The 20,988-nt window shown below is 29.7% G+C and overlaps 3 protein-coding genes across 7 annotated transcripts; 2 read left to right on the top strand and 1 right to left on the bottom strand.

Annotated features, from left to right (window-relative positions):
• Window positions 1-4,650: 4,650 nt before the first annotated feature.
• Window positions 4,651-6,552, top strand: LOC8270506 (myb-related protein 315). The gene is made up of 3 exons (XM_015724022.3): window positions 4,651-5,335; window positions 5,481-5,610; window positions 5,694-6,552. Exons 1-3 carry the CDS (start codon window positions 5,203-5,205, stop codon window positions 6,238-6,240), a joined length of 810 nt encoding a protein of 269 aa, XP_015579508.1. The 5' UTR covers window positions 4,651-5,202; the 3' UTR covers window positions 6,241-6,552.
• A 3,270-nt stretch (window positions 6,553-9,822) lies between these two features.
• LOC8270507 lies at window positions 9,823-11,758 on the top strand. Of its 2 annotated transcripts, none has more exons than XM_015724018.3 (4): window positions 9,823-10,011; window positions 10,692-10,799; window positions 11,123-11,187; window positions 11,291-11,758. In XM_015724018.3, the coding sequence occupies exons 1-4, from the start codon at window positions 9,919-9,921 to the stop codon at window positions 11,436-11,438; spliced, it is 414 nt and encodes a 137-aa protein (XP_015579504.1). In that variant the 5' UTR covers window positions 9,823-9,918; the 3' UTR covers window positions 11,439-11,758. The 2 variants fall into 2 exon arrangements, with proteins under 2 accessions (XP_015579504.1, XP_048230368.1); XM_048374411.1 differs by lacking the exon at window positions 9,823-10,011 and adding an exon at window positions 10,023-10,167.
• Window positions 11,759-13,436: 1,678 nt separating this feature from the next.
• On the bottom strand, window positions 13,437-16,781 carry LOC8260317. Of its 4 annotated transcripts, none has more exons than XR_001535777.3 (9): window positions 16,556-16,781; window positions 16,391-16,416; window positions 16,117-16,201; window positions 15,820-16,029; window positions 14,748-14,870; window positions 14,614-14,646; window positions 14,417-14,490; window positions 13,885-13,973; window positions 13,437-13,804 (listed from the first exon to the last, which is right to left on the bottom strand). XR_001535777.3 is itself a non-coding variant. In XM_015724013.3 (9 exons), exons 1-9 carry the CDS (start codon window positions 16,649-16,651, stop codon window positions 13,735-13,737), a joined length of 831 nt encoding a protein of 276 aa, XP_015579499.1. In that variant the 5' UTR covers window positions 16,652-16,778; the 3' UTR covers window positions 13,437-13,734. The 4 variants fall into 4 exon arrangements, 2 of the variants coding, with proteins under 2 accessions (XP_015579499.1, XP_048230367.1); XM_015724013.3 differs by having other exon boundaries at window positions 14,614-14,671; window positions 16,556-16,778; XR_007215956.1 differs by having other exon boundaries at window positions 13,675-13,804; window positions 14,356-14,490; window positions 14,614-14,671; window positions 16,556-16,780.
• Between the last annotated feature and the right edge of the window lie 4,207 nt (window positions 16,782-20,988).

Raw genomic sequence — 20,988 nt, 5'->3', positions numbered from 1 at the left:
TAGGGACGGTTTATTAATATAATGATAGTTTAAATAAATAAATGTCAGCATTATATCTATATATATCGTTGAAAAACATGAAATATTATTATCATATGACTGAAAAGAGAACAAATCAAACAAAAGAGGAGAGCCCAAATTAGCCTTTGCTTAAGGAAGTTAATCTGCAGTTAAAAACAAAAATATACTCAAACTAACCATTACTACAAGTTAACTGAGTTGAAATCAGTGTGGGCTGGACCACATTTAAAAGAGATGCAGGCCAATAGACTATTTTGAACTGCCTTTCGTCGTGTGAACTTAGGTATACCTTTCCCATTCTTCCTCCGGGGCTTCCAACTCTTATGATCATGCCATCTCACTCTCGGCATGTCCTTTGTAGAAACAACTCCAACTTCTTTCCCTATACACTCATAACGAAACCCATTCTAGTACCGCCCTTTAATATTCTCATCTCGGCCAGCTTGGAAACATATTTTGTATTTACTGCCCAACATTTGCTGTTCTACATCATATCAAATCCATATTGCAGTGCCATAATTCAATAATCTTTCCTTTATTCGTATCAATCCGTACGATTAGCATATATTAGTTGCAGTATTAGAGGGATGAAGAATTTTTAGGTGAAAAGTTATAAATCCCACACTTATTTGTCTAGTTAGAGAGATCTCAAACTCGAGATATTTACCTTCGACTAGGTTTGAATTAATTAAAAATGAGATGCAGAACACTGAAGACTTTTTAACTCAGTTTAATACTATTTTTATCTAAGCACGTTTGACTTCAAAATTTCGAACGAATCTAGCATACATTAAATACTCGTCAAAATCTCAAATAACTTTTCTATTTCTTCCACCCCGCTATAACTAACATTCTCTTTGCAATCTTAATCTCCTAACCAAGGTATTTGAAGTAGGTCCTTTTGGGCATTGCCCACTGCATTTCCAAACTCACTCCAACATTATCCTTACTTATATCCTCGCTAAGCTTACTAGTTGTACTTAATTCGAAAACCTTAGTACACTTCTCTAGAGTTATTGAAAAAACTAAAATGTACAGTGTTAAAAAAATTATTTAGTTTAATAAAATATAATAATCAGTTTTAAACAAGTTGAAACCTTGTTATTCCGAAGAATTGATTAATCTTTACAATGAAGTCAACCAAAGTAAGTGTGTTTATTTCATTTTCTATGATCTGATAATGGCTCTAAAGTATGGAAGTGTAAATCTTGAAAAGATTGCAAATTGGGAATATTCTTGAATTTTATATACATGAACCAAAAAGTATAGTTTTTATTTCTTTATTCAGAATCTCATTATTAATGTTCTATAGAATTATATTTTATAATCTAATTATAGTTATTTATAAAACAATGAAGTAAAACTGTCCATCTGCTAATATGCTGCTTTTAATCAGAAAAGAAAAAGAAAAAAAGAGGAGGGCTCATATACAATGTCAGCAATAATTGAGTAGTGCTAAGTTAGGGAGGGTCCACGTACAATGTTACCAATAATTGAATATCATTAATAAGTTAAAAATGTTAATTAAGTTTAATAAATGTTATAGCAATATGAAATCGTTCAATTGACACACATTAATTGAATCAAATAAAAAGTACCACACTTCTATAATTAGCATATAAAAGGGGAATTATGGTACGACGACTTAAATAGATTTTACATATTGTTGACATTTTCTTTCATTATATTCTATAAGAAATATTCAAATGCATGATTTCCATTGCTGACATTGTACATGGACTTTATTTTTAGGAAAAATATTTTTTTAAAAAAGATACTGCGTGGTTTATATAAATTTTAATTTAAAAATATATAATTTTGTTCCTATTATTTCTGAATTTATGCTTATATTTCTTTCTTTTTTTTAGTTTTAGTATCTTTTCAATTGATATCGCTATTTTTATTATATTATAATATTAATAAATATTAACTTTTAAAACCATAATTTTTTAAGCGATTTACTATCAGGATGACTAATAAAATACTTATGAAATAATATAAATTTATTTTAGAAATGATATCATCTTATTCCTTAAACAATTAAAAAATATAAATTAATATTATTATTCATGGGTTCATTACAATTAGTTATATAATAAATTATTTAAATTTCATATTATTAAAAAAAAAAACATAAAATTTTAGTTATATTAGTCAAGAGTGTATTGAAGTGAAAAGCATACTGACCTTAAGTAAAAAAGAGTGTAATCACAATGCACTTTCTTTATAATTTTTCTTTATTTTTAAATAATAAAAAGACAAAAAAAGACTTAAATTCTGTTAATTATTGACAAATTTAAAGGTTTTCTTGTCGAGGCACTGTTTTTTAATTAATCTAACTTTTTTTTTTTTTTTAGTTCTTTTCAATTTTGAAACTAAGCATCATCATTTTGCCAACTTTCAAACACCTTATTGAATTTATATTTATGATTTTTGTTTAAGGCATCCCATTCACATTGAAACTAAAAAAGAAGTATTGATTATGAGATTTATATTAAGACTTTTAAACTCTGCAGTTTGTATATGCCAATTGTCTTCTTCTTTTGAACTCTTATTATAAACTGTAGAGAGGGAGAGGAAGAATTCAAACATTAAGAAATAATAATTTTTTTATATAAGGGAAATTGGAAAAGCTATTATTAGTTTGGTCAAGGAATATTTAAGGACAGTTAAAAGAGGTGAAACATTAAAATGAAAATGAGCCAATTGTTTAGTTATATATTCATTTTTGTTAGAGCTGTCTTTCATTTGTCTAAATTAAGACTATGGAGAAGTGGTGTGGTGTCCCTTGCAATTTTGCCTTTGAGTTCAGGCCCTCAAAATCATATGCGACCCCTCTTCTGTCTCTTCATATGTACCCTTTTTTTATTGCTAATTTCCCATTAAAGTAGATGTTATTATGAGTGTCATATATATATATATATATATATTTTCAAAGATTTAAAGTTGATTTCCAAATTTAAAAACTTAAATTCAATCAAGTGTGCGAATTAAAGTCAAGTGAATTATAGGAATAAGTTTTAAAAACGTGGCTCTCAAAACAATTGGCCTTTGTTTACTTTTACAATCAGTTTAACCTCTAAGACTTTTTCAATAGGTACAGATTAGTTTTTTTTTTTTTTTGGTTTGATCATCCAATGGTTTATGGTGGCTCAATTCGGTTACTCAATTTTTTGCACGAATTCAATATATATTCCTTCTTAAAAAATATAATTTAATAATAATTGACTTAAGTATCTAATAGATTTATATATTAAGTCTTTTTTATATATTTTAGATTTTTAATTAGTTGATTGAGAAAATAAAGAAGTTGGTGTGGTATTGTTTTGGTGTTGCTGATAATGACTTTAATTTCTTGAATCATTTGTTCATTTTATTGTAGTGATGAATTGATGTGTCTGTGAGTACTATTATAATTATGAGTATGTTATTTTTAATTGATAGGTGAAACTAATAGTGTAAATTTTTATTTACATTTTAATTTTTTTAGAGATAATAGATGAATTTTTATTTAAAAAGATGTTGGTGGTATTGGTAGAAAAGTACTAGGACACTGTTAGGTTCTGATAGTTTTAATAATTTTGTGGTAATTTAAAAATTTATACTTTTTTTATCTTTAGTTTTTAACTTTAAATTAAATAAAGTTTAATTTGATCTCCAAATTTACTTTTTGGATTAATTTGGCCCCTAACTTACCGTTCAAGTTCAGTTTAATCTTTCTTTCATGCTTTGTTATTGCACGCCGAACTAACTCGTTAAGAAAATGACTAACTTAAATCTATTACGAGATTTAAAAGTTAAATCAAGCATAAAAGTAAGAAAGGACTAAATTAAATTTAAATATAAAGTTTGAAGGCTAAATTCAACCTTAATTCTTATTTAGTAATGGAAAACAAATGTAATCATTTTCCCAATGTTTAACTCATTAAAGTAAGTTATTTTAATAATTACAAATAGTTTTAAGCAGTCAGAAATCTAAATTTAATATCATGATAATTTAGTTCGAGTATATTATTAGATTTTCCTATTTTAAGTGTAAGGCAAGCTTCCATATATAAAATACATTATGAAAGGGTTGACAGAAAATAATAATTATGTGAAAGAAACTTTTTCCACACACATATCCTTTTTAGGCACCAATAATAAGATAAAAATTTAGGTCTCATCCATTGTTATATATCGTGATTGTATAATTCCAAGTACCTGAATTGTAGTATGTACAATTCAAGACTGTGTAGAAAAATGGCAAGTGTTTCTTTTAGTATTACTGAAATCTCGACTTCATATTTTGAGTATATTATTATGTTAAATTCCTGAGATATCTTTTATCATCCGTAAAGATTTTTTCTACACGCTCTACAGTAATTAGATTAACTCTGAATATTAAATAAATAATAACTGTTGAATATTGGCTTATAATTTTAGTAATAAGGTTATAAATTTTTTTCCTTATTAGTATACAATGACTGCTGCCAAGTTAACAATGTTCCTGCTGTTGAATCAAAAACAAGAAAAAAGAACAATTTATTTGAAGACTTGTCAAAGTTCCAACTCAAGTAAAGTGAATTCGGACACTTTCACATTAAACAGACAAAGGCATCTTTCACTCATTCCTAAAGATGATGATGATGATGATAAGAGTTGCCTCCAACGACAAAACTGGCCAGCTTTTAAGGGGGCCAAAAGAATCCTACCAATCTTACTAATTTTTTTTTTTTTTTTTTGTTTCTTTAGCCTTCATATATAAAACTCAAACCCCCCACTAGGAGAAGACTTTATATATAATTATGCGATAATTCTTTTTTATTATTTCTTGTCAACGAAGACGACCCACGTCTGGTTCTTCTTTCCTCTGCACAAAATAAATTTTCTTGCTTATTACATTACAGGACCATTTCTCCATTGTCTCCAATAAGGGTGGTTTCCAAATTTTATTATTGTTGCTACTTTCTTTCTTTTCTTTCTTCGCTCTTAGCTTTATAAGTCTCTAATATGTGCTTTTCCCTTCAATCATTTATCTCCCCTCTTAAACAACATCCTTCCTTTATTTTATGCACTGAAATGAACTGGCAGCATCTTTGCTTGGATTATAAGTTCCTATAAAAGCATGCACCGCTCTTCTTTTACTTTTTGCTCTTGAATAATTCCTCCAAGATTTAATCACTATAGTTTCCTGAAAGAATGGGAAGGCAACCTTGCTGTGATAAGATTGGTCTCAAGAGAGGTCCATGGACTATTGAAGAAGATCACAAGCTCATGAACTTTATCCTTAATAATGGTATTCATTGCTGGCGAATGGTTCCTAAGCTTGCAGGTTTCAATTTTCGTATTTTCTTGATTGTTCTTTCTACACGAATTATATATATATATATATATATATATATATATATATATATAAAATGCATAGTGTTATATTCTCTGAGCTAAAAAATGGTGGCATTCTCTGTTGTTATTAAAAGGTCTGCTACGATGTGGAAAGAGCTGTAGACTGCGATGGATTAATTATCTGAGGCCTGATCTTAAGAGAGGTGGTTTCACAGAAATGGAAGAGAATCAGATTATTCAGCTTCATTCGCGACTTGGCAATAGGTACAAGAAATTAATCCTACTCAAGTTTATATAATAAAATTTAATTTTGGGCAGCAACTGTAACATATGAATGTTTTGTTCAGGTGGTCTAAGATTGCCTCTCATTTTCCTGGCCGTACCGACAATGAAATCAAGAACCACTGGAACACCCGAATCAAGAAGAGGCTAAAGCAACTTGGTTTAGACCCTCTTACTCACAAACCTATTGGGAAAATAGAAAAGGTTCTTACTGATGAGCCAATTCCTGAAGAGTCTAACTCGTCGAGTGTTGGACAAGTTGATAAAGCCAAAAATGAGTTGATGGTAAGAACAGAAGACAAAAGAGAGACACAAGAGTCAGCATTGGATAACAATCAAGCGTTGAGTAGCGGAAGCATGGATTTTGGTTCATGGGTTGATGAAATAGAAAAACATGTTTCTTCTAGTTCTTCATTGTCTGTCGAAGAATCTAACAATCCTTCCATTGGTGAATCTCCTTCAGTTCAAGATGATTGCTCCTTGCAACAGTGGCTTGATAGTGTTGATTCTATTCTTCCATGGGATAGCTTCGCCCACCTAGGTGATGATATTTTCTTTCCGGGGAATAATTCCCAATGTAACAAACCAAATTCTTTCCCTAAGTATTCTTAATTATTTCATCATCAAGTAACAAACATGTTTTCTTTAAAAGAAGAAGAAAAAAAAAAAACATCAACTCATGAGTACTGTGACTGACGAGTGCTAGCACTTTTTTTTCTGCTCTTTCTTTGTTAGTCTGATTAAAATTTGTTTTTGTTTCAATGTAAGTTCTTGTTCTTTCACTGTCATAAGGATTGAGATTGTAAGAAAAATGACATAAAGTAGTGGGACAAAAAAGCTGTTGAAGCTTGACCTTTTTAGCTATATATTTCTCTGTATCAATTATATCATATTTCATAATGTAGTGTGGTCTCTTTCTCTTAACTTGATTACTTAGGCAGAAAATATGGAATTAAATTAAGTAGCCAGAAAGGAATCAAATATAAAATAATAATATTATGATTGCTATTAACTTTGGATTGGGTCATTATCTTTAATAAAAGAACAAATATGCTTTTGCTTAATTATCGAACTGGGGTAGGTCGTGCTACGCACTGAATGTGAAGTGGATCCTCATTCACTGCTATTATTTAATCAAGTGTGCATGCATCTACAACATTATATTGAATCAAGCCAAAACAGTTTGATATAAATTATACACAATACAACTTCCTCTTTAACTCTAATTAACCTAAAACAACACCTGTCTCTCTCTCTCTCTATATATAATCGAGATTCTTAAACATATAATGTGCTTCAAAAGTTGGTTTATAATGATCTGCAGTGAATATTCTAACATGCTTAATAAAAGCAGAAGGGCATAGAGTTTTGAGAGCTATAGAGAGAAAGACAGAGAGGGGACTTTAATTTGTAAACACGTCTTCTCATTGCAATTAATAGGTATGTTTTGATAGGTTGATAAGAGTTGAGGCCAATGTATTGTTAGGCTATACTCAGTTTATCTAATACTCACAGTATAAACATGACACCATTCAAGTATTTTACTTCGAAATTGAGAGATAAAAAGCTAAACTCAACTTTAAAATTCTATTATAATAAAATATTCTAATTTTCTTTTTATGATTTATATTTTTATATTAATTATATTTATAAATTAATAATCAAAATGTAATTAGAATATTATGTTTTCAGATTAAGATTATTATTTAATATATTAGTTATAAATTAAAATTGAAACTAGAATAATTATGTATCATTAATCATGTCCATGTATTAATTATCAAAAACTATATGAACTTTGCTGGGTGTTGTTTGAAATTGTGAGGTTGGAGTTCACAAAGTACTCCAGCTCCCAAAAATTAATCTAAAGAATGATGGTCCATTATCAAGTACGTGTTATTGTTGTTTTTGCTTTTAATTAGTAATGAATTTAGAGGTTGAATTTACAAAAGTAAAACCCTAATCAAGTATTAAATAAAGGAAGCATGCTCGCCAGCCAAGCCAACAATGCTATCCAATTGGGTTTATTGTATAAATTAGTGAAGAAACCCAGAGTATGTATTGAAAATTAATTTTATTTATTTGGGAACAAACTGGAATTGGGTTAGACATAATTTGAAATATGCCCACTTGGTATAGTTGAGAATAGTAATAAATGTATATGTTGGTCATTGATTTAATTAAGGAATGACATAAACAATCTTATCAATAATGGTCATACATTTAAAATCAGCAGCATTAATCAGAGGGACAGAAAGCATAGCCCATTCAACAGAAGAAAACACATAAATTATAGTGTCCTGTACATTTAGGAATTTGGAGTTTATTATTATAAATATGTTTTCCATATATCGCATACATCTTTTCAAACTCTCAACTTTTAAGAGTTGATCTGGTGGGTGTCGGATATTCGGCTCTTAGCAAATATGGTTCAGGTTCGGAGTCACTTGTATCTCAGTCCAATGCTGTCGCTTGAGGCTGAAGCTACTGCATGCCTTTTTCTTTGTAATTTTGGAAGGTTGTACCTAATTTGTGTTTTGTTGCATTTATTTCTTTTTCTATTTGATGTTTTTCCTTTTTTTTTTTTTTTAATAAAGCAACTTTCTCAGGGTTTATCTTGTATTCCTCTTTTACTTTAATTAATATATATCTCTTTAAAGAAAAATACAGTAAAACTTTTTTATGGTGATATATTTGGACTAAATAAAATTTATAATTACGAGGAGATTATAATTTAATTACTGATTTTTTAATTTAATAAAATAATAATAATAAAAAATAAAATATATTAATATTTCATTATTTTATACAAATAGAATTGATGGGATAAAATAGTAATATAATAAAATAAAACATATTATATAAATGAACATTTTTTATACAGAATTTAAAATTTTATAATTACATAAAATAAAGTTTATTTTTATTGATATTGGGCTAAAATTAGAGCCGTAATATTTTTTATATTTATATAAAAATTATATATATATAAAATGTTACTGTTTCACAGTCTTTTATAAAAAATAATAATCAAATCGCATCCAACCCATGATCAAGGGTATTTATATGATTTGTTAAGAATCCACAATCGCTGGAGAGTACATAATATTAATTACTTCTTAATTAATATTTGAAAGATTGATTGGTGTTGGGAAATTGGCTTGGCCGCTGTCATTATTCAACCCCTTATTGTCGTCACCACAATCACCGATTCACACCATAGATTTTTAAACATACAAAATTAACAAGATAATGACATTTATTTGTTTTATGAGCAAGTAGCCATTATATTACAAAAATGCTCTGTGTTTTTTCTTTTCTTTCTGTTAATTTATTGCTATAAAAATGATGGCACAGGTGTACCTTCTTTTCTTTCTTTTTTATTTTTAACGATTTTAGTACTTTCAATTCATGATAAAAGTTAGAAGAAGATATAATGATGGGTTTAATAACAAAATACAAAGTTAGGCTTAATCCGCTGTGTTTACTGTACATATTAAAGCCAAGTTGCTCAATTATACATATCTAAAAGGAGCTATCCATAGGCCCTATACTTATGCAAAAATGAAAATAATAATTGAAAGACTCTTTCTTATTAGTGACCTTAATTTTATGAAAGAAAGCATTACAATTCAGATAAAGAAATAGAAGGATTAGCAACCTTGATTATCAATCATTTCTCTTCTAATTAACATAAACAAAATATTACATCATCAATAAAAACAAAATTCGCTCATATGTAAATTGAAATTTGTGAATTTCTGGAAATCCAAATATTAAAACCTTAAAACTAAACATATTTTTCTTCTTTTCTTTTCTATGCTATAAAAGAGGTTTAAACCAATTTTTTTGGGCTCGTAGATTTTATGGAACTTTTTAGAAATATCTTAGAATTAATAATAAATATTATTTTTATTGTATAAATTTAAAAAAGACATATTTGATTAAATTTTTAAAATATGGTATATTATTTCTTAATTATTTTACTAAAAAAGTTTAAAATAAATTAAAAAATAACTAAAATTATAGTTTTTTAGAAAATAAAAATTATATTTAATATTTTTATACAGTAAAAATAATAAAAAAAATTATATCGTATTTTTAATTAAAAAATAAAATAAAATTTATTTTTTCTTTCAAATTTTAGAATGAGAAGTCCCATTTAAATGGCTTAAACATAAAAGAGGAATGTCCATGACACGCAACTTGGAAAGGACCCACAATAATCGGCTTTCCGGGTAATAAGTAACTTTTACAGGGGTGGAATGTAGAAGATGTTTTGAGGAAGAAATGTTAGGGATACGGAGAACAGCCATCAGATGGATCCATACAACTGTGGATGCGCCCTGTCTCACCAGATTCACTCTGCAACCACCCAAAAGTGTAAAGCTCTTCTCTTCTGTTTTCTTTTTCCTTTTTATGGTGTTTCATTGAAGTTCTAAATTACCCTTTAATCGATTTTGTGATTTTATAGTGTTTTAAGCGTGTACACTTGTTTATGTGAAAATGGTTGTACTTGTGTTGATAATTCTTTGCTGGGTTAGCTTCTCTTTCCTTTTCTTTTCTTGGAAGCCTTTTGATTATTTGTAGCCAGTTATGGCTTTGGATGTTATACTTCATTTCTATAACCATGCTGACAGTAAAGCAAAAAGTGATATTGTGATTCTTATTAGCTTATGATTTGATGTATGTTTTTTATTTGCAATGTTCAGTTTTTGGAATTAATGCATTTGAAGATGCGGGCTTTGGGTATCTTCTGGATGGTTGTTGCTTTTACTTAGTGTCTGTGCAGTCTTCATCTTGAGCTCAACTCTATCTATATTGCCTTACACTTTTCATAGTTGTTGGCAGGGTTTTATGGACCTCTAATATAAGAGTAAATTGGAGAGTAACTGAAGAACCCTTAGTTCTATGTTCTTTTCTCGTCATATTATCAGATATTGTTTAGTGTATGCTTTCTCTATCTTTAAGATTGCTTATGAGCTACAGTGATGTTGGTTTTTAGAATTTTTAGCTTCCATGTTCTTCAAGTGTGCATGCCCTTTTTGAATTTCTTGCTATAGGTAGAGGTGGAATATGCTAATGGCAGCAAGTTCAATCTATCAGCTGAATTTTTGAGAATACATAGTCCAGCTGTTGATGGGAAAGTTAGGTCAATTGGAGGTGAGAAGGTACTTCTCAGAACCTTTCTTCTTTGTTATATTTGTTAGAACGTTTCTTCTTTGCCTATTTTGCAATTTGGTTTTTCCTGTTTCTTCATCTTTTGCCCTCCTTTATTCCTGTGTTGTGTATATGCCTTCATCTAATTTAGTTATTGTTTTACATGTGTTTTCTTTCCCTTAATCATTTGGATGGCTTGTAGCTATAGTTAGAAATAAATTGGTTTAGTTGATTCTGTAGTTGAATAGTCTGAGATCATGGAAATTGTGAAGTTCATTATTTAAGCAAGTGGTGTGTGGATAACCTGTTTCAATGGTTATCATTCTTGAAGTAGGTGATATTTGGGCGGCGTCATGTTGGTATCATGTCTGCGGAGCCTGTAGGAAACTATGGGGTAAGGTACTTGAGGCTTAACTCATTGTATTCTTATCTATATTTCTTATGTAAAATTGCTTGTAGCGACTATATAGGGTGATGGTTTGCTTTTTACTGGATGGTGCAGGATGATATTTGATGATTTGCACAAAACTGGGATCTTTACATGGGATTATTTCTATCATCTTGGTAGCAATAAGTTTACCCTGATGAGAAATTATATCAAAACACTACGGAAGCATGGACTCAGCCGGGATCCACCTAAAAGAAAATGATGGGATCCGAGTTCAACATTGAACAATGAGCACAAAGCCGCCTCATGGTTGGTATAAGATTTTCTTTACATTTTGGATGCTGAAAAGTTGAAAATGTTAACCAGAATTTTGGCGCAACTCAACAAAATGGAAGCATTGTCATGAAACACCAGCAAAAATACTACTGTTGTGCTCAGTTTATACCTGCTGAACGTAGAGCCACTTTACCTGGTGAAATGTAAACTTATTAGTTGTCTGATTGAAAATTTTACTTTCTGGCTTTGAATTGAAAAACAATGTCAATCAGAAAGAAATGAAGCGCCAAGGTATGTTCGAGTTGAGCAGAAACGTGCATGCATCTTTGTTTAAAGCGTACTTTACAATCTGATTCCGATCTTCATTGTACAGTTGAAGCTAGAATTTGCAACCATAGTTTTTAAGAAATTTAAAGTCACCAAGAATTTAGATCATTCGGCCACAAAACACCAATTTTATCAGCATTTAACCATCAGTTATACCATGGGCAAATTAGCTGGATTGCCCATGGTACCACCCCTACAAGAAAATTGCTAATTTTGGGTTAGCAGCAAATTTTGGCCTGCCCTTGTATAGGAAGCACCACGGTTCCTGAGAGGTGATCATACAGTCTAAAGTCAAGCTTCAACTTGATCCATCCCTTGGGTTGTTATGCTTGTGCATTATATCTCACTTATTCGCCATTAATTGTTAGGATTGCAAGCTCTTTAATCCATTTCCAGTAATTCTAATTCAGAAAAAAGAAAAAGAAAAAGGAAGCAATTCTGAGTCGTTCAGAAAAGACCAAAAGAGTCTTGATCAAGGGACTCCAGGAGGTCTGTCAAATGTACTCCTGTGGCCTTTATAGCTCTTAACAATGTAACCATATTAGCAATCAGTCGAATGCCAACCATAACAAGATAAATCCCATAACATCTACAAAATCACTGTTGCCATTTGTTTGATACAGAGTTGTGATACTACAGCCGAACTCCAACTTGATAGGTTAGTAGAGGCTTTATTTCATTGATTAGAGCACAAGATATTGGTTTATTAACACGGTTCTGGATTATTTGAACATTGTGAGTTAAGTTTGTCTTGATAGCTATACTCTATCCAGGCTAATCATCTGCTCAGAACACTCTTAAAAAGTAGTAACCTGGAGATGATACAAAACCACAAGAATCCAAATAGTCATATCCAAGTCCCGAAATTCCCAGGCCACCCTATAAATTTCTGCAGCTTCAGTAAAGAGCCCCGAGATTTTCCTTGCTGAGAGTATATCATCAAGCATTAACCTTTATACTCCTCTTTTATATGTAAAAAGTTCTGAATATTCGGGCCCCAAGTTACCGCCCTCATTGACAATTGGTAGAGCCTTTTATAACAGTGTAAAGGCTATTCTTGAGAAAAGAGAACCTTGATCACTTGCTAAGGGCAACACTCAGCAGCTCCAGCCGAAGAGAGCAACCCAAGTTGCACCAAGTAAGGTAAATCATGCTTAGAAAGGAATTAATTCTCTTTATCTTGGAAGAAACACTTGTATACAGGGTTTTGGGATAGGTTTCAACTACAAAGACAATGCAACGTATGATGTACACAATGGAGAGAAGGATGGAAGACCCCTATGCTCATAATATTTATTGGCCATCAGTAACTTCAAGCATTAGAGATGCATATAGTAAAGGGTCGCCTTGGGCGATAAAAGAACAATTAAAGGATTAAAATGTAAAATTCGAAATGCCTGGTATGACCCAGAACGGCGATAAGGTGTGGATTGAAGAGAACATGCTAGTACTTGAGGAAGATGTAATATAAATAGTAATGTACATACTGGGGATGAAGGATTGCCAACCAAAAGCTACAACCTCTACAGCTGCAGAATGGCATTGCTGGAGAACATGGAGTACGAGAAAAAATTGAAGCTTAGGTGAAAGATTATACATGACTGATCCTAAAGCAAGCACAACCAGGAAAGTCAAGTATTGGAATACGATAGAAGCATACCGGTAATTGGTGTATTATCCGAGTTTCATATTCAGAAAATAATTCTATTTTCACTTGCCTTCTAAAATGAAGCTTGAAATATCATCCTTTATCACATCGAAGCCTAGTCTACTCTTTCCACTGTGTCGTTTCCGTATCTGGTTCTTCTCTACCCCAAAACTCAGGGTACAGAAAAGTATACTAAAAGAAAGATGATATCACTTGTATCCAAATAAACAAATGTATTTTTTTTTTCCTGTAAAAGCTTTAATTGAATCAAACATCATGACCAAAATGATCTGTAAAAGATCATCATTTATGAAGACTTCTTCATGTGTTTATTTTTTGGTATCCGCTTCAGTACTTGGCTGCCCCTTTTTATTCCCCTACAGCATAAAAAGAAACAATTGAAGTCCTCTGAAAGCAACAAGAGATGAGAGAGCTCAAGAATTTAGAAAGTGAATACCTCCTGTACAAGTACATGAAAATATAGAAAAATGACAGCAGCATCAAAATCATGACAGATATTATGATGTACAGTATACTCGTTCGCTTCTGCACATATGAAACAATAAGACATAATAATAGAATAAGTTAATAGGCAACAAACTGCAATTAAGCATAAAAATCAAGTTTTTGACATGCTAAATAACATACCCATCCAATAAGCATGCAAATTCTAGTTACATTGTGAATGAGGGGTTTGTGCCACAATAAAATCTAAAACTATACAGATAAAATCCTACCAACTTATTTCACTAGCTGACCTAGATATATGTTATTTGATGAGTTAAACTGACTATACCAAGAAAAATTGAGCCAATAGTTGGTCTCCACATTTCATCACCTGTCCTCTTTGGCTATGCCTCAGAACTTACCCTCACCAATCTGTCTCAACCCTATTTCTTACTCACCTTACATCTCTTGAACCAATTACCTGAAAATTTTTGTTGCTTGATCTCTCTTTAAAGTTTAAGCACCGAAAAGTTGAAATTTACCTTGCCCCCCTTAGGAAAAGGTTTCTGACGCCCAGTGCAAGTGTGTGCATCACAAAATTGATGCAAGAAGAGCTCTGTCAATTCAAACAACAAAAATTAATCAACAACTACATAGAGAAAATGAACAAATACGTAAAAAAAGTTATTAAATACGTAAAAAAAAATTTCCAATTACATAAAGAAAATGAACAAATTACCATTAAGACGATGAGCTGAAGGACCTTCATTGACTGGAAAACAACTATTAGCTAGACTCTGTATTGAATCATTATATTGATAAGATAAAGCACAATAGGATTTTATAAAAACTCAAGTGTCATGCAGAGGCCACCTCACACAGATGTTTATTCCTTGCAGCAGCTGCAGGATTGCACTTAGTCTTGCGTGTTGCAGAATCCATTACAAAGTCACAATGTAATGCACCACATACGTCTGCTAAGCACCGACTATGACTCTGGGTTCAGTAGAAGCATCACAGGTTTCAGTTACTACATAAAACATTAGAAATGACACAGTTGGCAATGAACAGGAGACATGTGCTTCCGCAGACAACTTGGGAGGAAGGCAAATTAAAACCATGGCCATAATCTAAAGGCGTGGATATAAACACGGGTAAACAAGAGCAGACAAGTCCAGCAGCTCCATCAAGAAAAAGAGAATTTGTGTTGGCCAAAATCCACCAGACCAGTCATAATTCATGGCAATTGCATCTTCTTCTCCAAATCTTAGTTCTTACTTATGTTATCTTACCACAGGATTCTAGAGGAGGAATAAAGAACGCAGATGGAATAGTTTACTGATCAAATCATGCATGAGTTTCAGCATCTCTATTATTTACTGAGATGGAAATTATTTTAACCACACCCTCTTCCACCAGGGTCAGGAGATATATAAAAGAGTGAGCAGAATTAATGTTCTGCTATTTCCTTGGTTTACATTTCCAGGGAAAGTCGCATCTTTCCTATAGCCTCACCCTAAAAGAGCAAAAATATCAGTAGGTTGCAACTTTGTGTGGGTACACGTTCGTTATGGGAAGGGGTCACCTGCTTTTAGAAGCAATTAAGAGAATCATCCAACAAAGCAAAAACCAACTTATAATTTGTCAACATTTCATTGTTCTGCATTTGAAAGAAATTTAGGAGTGGCTTTACAATGTTTAGCAAGCTGTTACAAGATCTTTTATTTTGAGTTACTATATAAAAATCACTGGTCATTTTAACAATTCATAAACATCAACAAAGGATCAGGCAAGAAGACCAAGTTAGATACAAATAGCATAACCATCATGCTGTTTACATAAAATTCCCTGAAGACCAAAATTCACTTAAAACCCAGCACCAAAATGCAATGCACGTGAATGTAGTAGACAACAACAGAAGAGAAGGTACTTCAATTGGACTTACCACATTCAGCAGATTATAGTGTCTATTATCAAAATGCTTATTAAGATATCTCTCTTCGTAGAAAGACTTTCTACAATACCCACATCGCCATTCATTTCCATCTTCATGGATCTTATGCTGCTCTTGATCCCTGTACAGGTCATTATCAGGGTGAAGCCTACACCCGGTAGAAACCTGATAATGTTCCTTCTCAACAAATGGCATCAAATACTACACCAAACATCAAAAGAGAACAGACTCACTCAGCAAAATACAAAAGGAGACATTTTATTAAAAAGTAAAAGGTGTAATCCTTACCTCCTCAATTATTTTCCACGCTGCCCTACTCCTTTCTCTTGAACAATGCACTTCATGGGCATTCCCTTGCTCATGCTGCAAAGCTCTGAACATCACACATCAGTCACTACAATAATATGTGCACTGCTTGTAATTGTAAAGGAAACATGACAGGAATTATAATGTTTGGCAACGATCCACAGCATTCTTGTCCATCTCCATTCTTTTTAAGAAACTAGAGAAACCCATTTCAATAATCCATTCCACGTGGTTAAAAGAGGTATTAAAAAATTACCTTGAAGCAGCATAGTCTTTAGAACCCTGAAATAAACAAAGAAAAGAAAAATCAATAATCATAAAAGAAGATAACAAAGACCAGGGTTTCTTTTTATTTATTTTCACTTGTTAGTTGAATTAGAAAGAAAGTTAGAAACTGATTAGGCTAAGCAGTACAAGTAACCTGAAGCGAAGTAGAACAAGAAAGAGTCAACAAATGAAGAGAATTTGTCAAGCATAGAAATAGAAAAACGACGAGCCGTTTTGTGTACTTCGCCATGCCTTCTCTGAGCAAGAACTACTCTTATTACTTGGCCATGCCGCGGTTTGGAGCTTGCCAAGGAAAGAGAAGGAGAAACGGGCCGCCATGTCTCCACGCTGTGCTAACCAATAATATGCCGCCACGCCAGAGACCATGGTCTTTTTAAGACTTGCTTTTTGGGCCTTTTCTGTAATACTTTTCCGTCTTGTCAAATAAAAAGTTTAGCATTTTAAGAGGTTTAACCAATAAAAAGGGTTTGTAGATTCTTAAGAGCTTCAGATAAAATGTTATGGATATAATTTTGTATGAATTTTTACTAAATCAATTTGGGATCAAAATAAACACATTAATTGGTTAAGCATATATCAAAATTCAAATTTGTAAAAGATTTTCTGTCGACAGTAATAATAATACATAAAAAAAATAAAATTTTATTTATGAAATTGCATAAAAACAATAAAACTTGAAGTCTAATACGTTAAAATAGTACAAATTTTATAAAATTAAAATAATAGCTGTAAAATTATTTAAATCTAAATTATTAAGTTGAAGAAAGTAACTCAAAGAAAAATTGTTTCAAATTCTTAGGATTAATATGTGTTTTAGCAGATGGGCTCAAGGGGACTAATAAAGCCTATACCTAGAGCTCAAGAAAAATGGAAAGCTCCAAAAAATTAAAGTCTTATTCTTTTAATATATATACATATATCCTAATTATTAATTGTATAAATTTTAATTTTATTAAAAATTTTAAATAATTTTAATTTATGAAATAATTGTTTGTATTAATAATTTGCTTTAGACTAAAAAAAATAAACCTTAACTATATTAAAAATTTAAATTTAAATTGTTTAATGATGATAATTTATAAATTAATTTTTTGAATTAATTTTTTTTTAAAAAAAATACTACGTACTTTCTTATACTGATTGTTTATATTTATATTTAAGATTAAAAATAAAAAAAAAATAAAAATATAAGTTGAAGTATTAACTTTTATAAAAAAAATAAATTCTTTTTAAATATATAGATAATTGATAAAATACTATTACCATTCTTATCAGAGTAATCTTAACATATTAAATTTTTTTAAAATTAAAATTAATAAATCTTATTTATATTCAACCATTTCATAAAAAAAGACAATAAAATTTAGCTATATTAGTATTAAAATAATATTTTTAGTAATTCTTTATAATTTAGCGTATTCTAAATTTTTTTTAAAATTAATTTTTTTTTTTTACAATTAAAAAGACGGTGTAATTTTTGCTTTTAAAATAATATATTTATTATTAATTGAAAAATACATGGCTTTGCTCATGCAACATGGCAGGCCAAGTCAGCATCCTAAGTAGCAATTGTTAATACACGTTGTTAATGATCTATTAATTTAGGATCAGTTTAAAAAGGAAATAAATATATAAGAATTATTTAACGTAAATCGATAGCTAAAAGTAAAATGAATCAAGCCCAAAATAATATGAATTTTGCAAATAAGAAAAAGGATTCTATGAGATTCTATCTTCTTCTATGTGGAGGCTTCCATTGATGCAACAACTCTTCTCGTATTCATCATTAACGTCTTAAAAGATATTTTTAGTAAAAATATTTAAATGTTATCAAATTTAATTATTACTGATAAAAAATAATGATAAAAGAAAGATCACTTAACTTTAATGCCTCTAAGAATGGGATATATGATTCTACATGCATCGGAGTTTACAAGTAGCACGTGTATGTATGCGAAGAAGAAGACAGTGTCTTTTCAAATTGCATAATGTGGAGATTTTGTCCCTGTTTTTTTATTTTTTTAAATCATATTATTTTACATTTTTTTAAAATTATAATAAAATTAATTTATAAAAATTAATATTATATTAAAAATTATATATTAAATAAATTTATTTATTTATAAGAATTAGTCATTTATTTATGTGTTATACGACTGTTATAATTATTTTATTGTTACTATTTGAAGATTTTTATTTTAATAGGTGTATTTATTTTTGATACATGATATTTTTTTAATTGTAATAAAATAAATGTAAATTAATATTATATTAAAAAAATATTAAAAATATTTTTTATATTTATGAAAGCTAGTCGTTTATTCACATGTTCTACAACTATCGTAATTATTTTGATTATAAATAAAAATACAATCAAATTTATATATAAAATTAAGTAGATTTTTTAATATATTATAATTAATTAAAATATTTAAAATAATAATAAATTAAATATTTTTAATGCCTCTGTTAGTTTTTTATATTTTAAGATTTTATCAATATAAAAATATAAAAATTATTAATAAATTAATAAAAAACTACAAAATTATATATAAACTTAAATTCTACGTGTCAATAATAAGTATATGTGTTAAAATTAAAAATCATATGTATTAGAATATAGTAACACATGTCAAAACGTTTTTATTAGACTAAATACATATTAATAGTTTTTTGTTCATTTACGTGTACTAAAATATTTATTTTCTATATTTATAATACCCATTAGATGTAATATTTTATAATAATTAATTTTTTATATTTAAATATTATTATCTATAAATTTAATATTTATTACGGTTAATTTTGATATTCATTTCGTTTAATGTATTATCCATCAGTGTTAATACATATACCCTTAGTTTAAAACTTTGCCATGAGAGAGTTTTTCTCCAATGAGAATAAAGATAGTTTTTGGGGCAAGACAAGAAAGGAACTCGCCCTTTGACACCAAGAGACAAGAGCTGATTGATGGCAATGACTTGGTGAAGAGAATCTAGGAGAGAAGGTTCTCGAACAGGGTTTCGCTCAAACAGAGCGCGGAGCCAACGAGTTCAGTAGAACAGCATAACGAGTCTAAGGGCGGGATCAAGCTTGAAAGGAATGGACGGGTGTAGGCTTAATAGTTAACGCATACCCCCTTCTTATAGATATAAGATCAATGACTTAAAAGACAGATAAATGCCGAAAAAAACTGTTATAATATTTTTTGTTTATTTACATGTACTAAAAGATACATTTTCTAAATGTATAATATCCATTAGATGTAATCTTTTATAATATCGATGAACTTAATATTCATCAATGTTTATTATCTGTATATATAATATTTATCAATATTTTTAAATAAAAATATTAATTATTTATAAAAGCTTTTATTATTTTTGTGATGGATATTGAAATTTTTTTATGATCGATATAAACATTCATCATTTATAGGCGTAATATGTATTAGTTTGTCAATAAATATTCATCATTAATAAAAATCATACCACTAATTCATTCAAATAAATATATATAATATAGATATAATATAAAATGTCCTTACACAGGTAAACAAAAAAAAAAATCAAGTTAAAGTTATATTACAAATATTCATTATATTGTACTACATTTTTTTTTAATAAAATTAAGTTAACAAACAATCAACATTTTATATTTAAATAATAAATATTTAATACATGTTTAATGAACATAGATTAATAAATATAATTGTTTTTTTAAAAGATATTGATACAAATCTTTTTATAAATGAAACTGGGTGGAATGGACTCCTGGCTGGGGTCCATCTTATAATTTGTGAAATAAGTTAGCATCCGCATTGAAGGACTTGTGTCAAAAAGGGCAAAACAAACTAGCCTGAACACATAATACAGAAAACATCAAGCAAAATAAAAGAGGCTATGGGGTTCATTTCTTGGGCCCAAATCTAGAAAATGGATAACAAGTGTGTTATGGAGAGTGGGGAATTTCTAGAAAATAATATTAAACTTTGGTTTCTAGGCTCATTTTTTGTTATTCTCATAACTATTTGGTTGAATTCCTCAAATATTGCTTTTAATTTTTTTATTTATTTATTGAAAACTTTTGCCGAGTGATAAAGATAAGATAGAACTAGTGAATCAAACATATAATTACTATCATAACTTTATTACTGAATCAAATATTCATAATTAATATTTTTCAATATTTAAAATATAATTTAAGTGGTAAGAATATTATTATTGAGAGTGAAAGATTACCTTCTCAACTATATAATAATTTGGAACGAACAGTGAGAAAATGCTCCAATATAATGCCTTAAATATAACTGAAAAGAAATAAACATCATTACATAAGCTACCTTCCACATAAACATTTGGTTCAAAAGCAATTTCTTTTTCCATCACAATTATAAATAATCAAGTTGCAATATTCAATTAGAACCACACATGTCGGAGTGCTTAGTCATGTTGTATTAGGCAACACAGCTGAAGAAATGTAATAAGTGGGGCCCGGTTAAGAAAAAAAGAAGTAAATCGGGACGGTGTCGTATCAATTATCACTTGTGGGTCACCAATGGCTGCG

Source organism: Ricinus communis, chromosome 5 (assembly GCF_019578655.1).
Source record: "Ricinus communis isolate WT05 ecotype wild-type chromosome 5, ASM1957865v1, whole genome shotgun sequence".
Taxonomy (NCBI): Eukaryota; Viridiplantae; Streptophyta; class Magnoliopsida; order Malpighiales; family Euphorbiaceae; genus Ricinus; species Ricinus communis.
Note: the sequence above shows the minus strand (reverse complement) of the source record. Positions and strands in the feature narration are given on the sequence as shown.

Coding starts and splice junctions, on each gene's coding strand:
- LOC8270506 (XM_015724022.3), top strand. CDS start 5,203: ATGGGAAGGCAACCTTGCTGTGATAAGATTGGTCTCAAGAGAGGTCCA. Junction 5,336..5,480: donor AATGGTTCCTAAGCTTGCAG/GTTTCAATTTTC, acceptor TGTTATTAAAAG/GTCTGCTACGATGTGGAAAG. Junction 5,611..5,693: donor CATTCGCGACTTGGCAATAG/GTACAAGAAATT, acceptor TGTTTTGTTCAG/GTGGTCTAAGATTGCCTCTC.
- LOC8270507 (XM_015724018.3), top strand. CDS start 9,919: ATGTTAGGGATACGGAGAACAGCCATCAGATGGATCCATACAACTGTG. Junction 10,012..10,691: donor CTCTGCAACCACCCAAAAGT/GTAAAGCTCTTC, acceptor TTCTTGCTATAG/GTAGAGGTGGAATATGCTAA. Junction 11,188..11,290: donor GTAGGAAACTATGGGGTAAG/GTACTTGAGGCT, acceptor TGGATGGTGCAG/GATGATATTTGATGATTTGC.
- LOC8260317 (XM_015724013.3), bottom strand. CDS start 16,651: ATGGCGAAGTACACAAAACGGCTCGTCGTTTTTCTATTTCTATGCTTG. Junction 16,417..16,555: donor CTTGTTCTACTTCGCTTCAG/GTTACTTGTACT, acceptor TGTTTATTTCAG/GGTTCTAAAGACTATGCTGC. Junction 16,202..16,390: donor AAAGACTATGCTGCTTCAAG/GTAATTTTTTAA, acceptor TGTGATGTTCAG/AGCTTTGCAGCATGAGCAAG.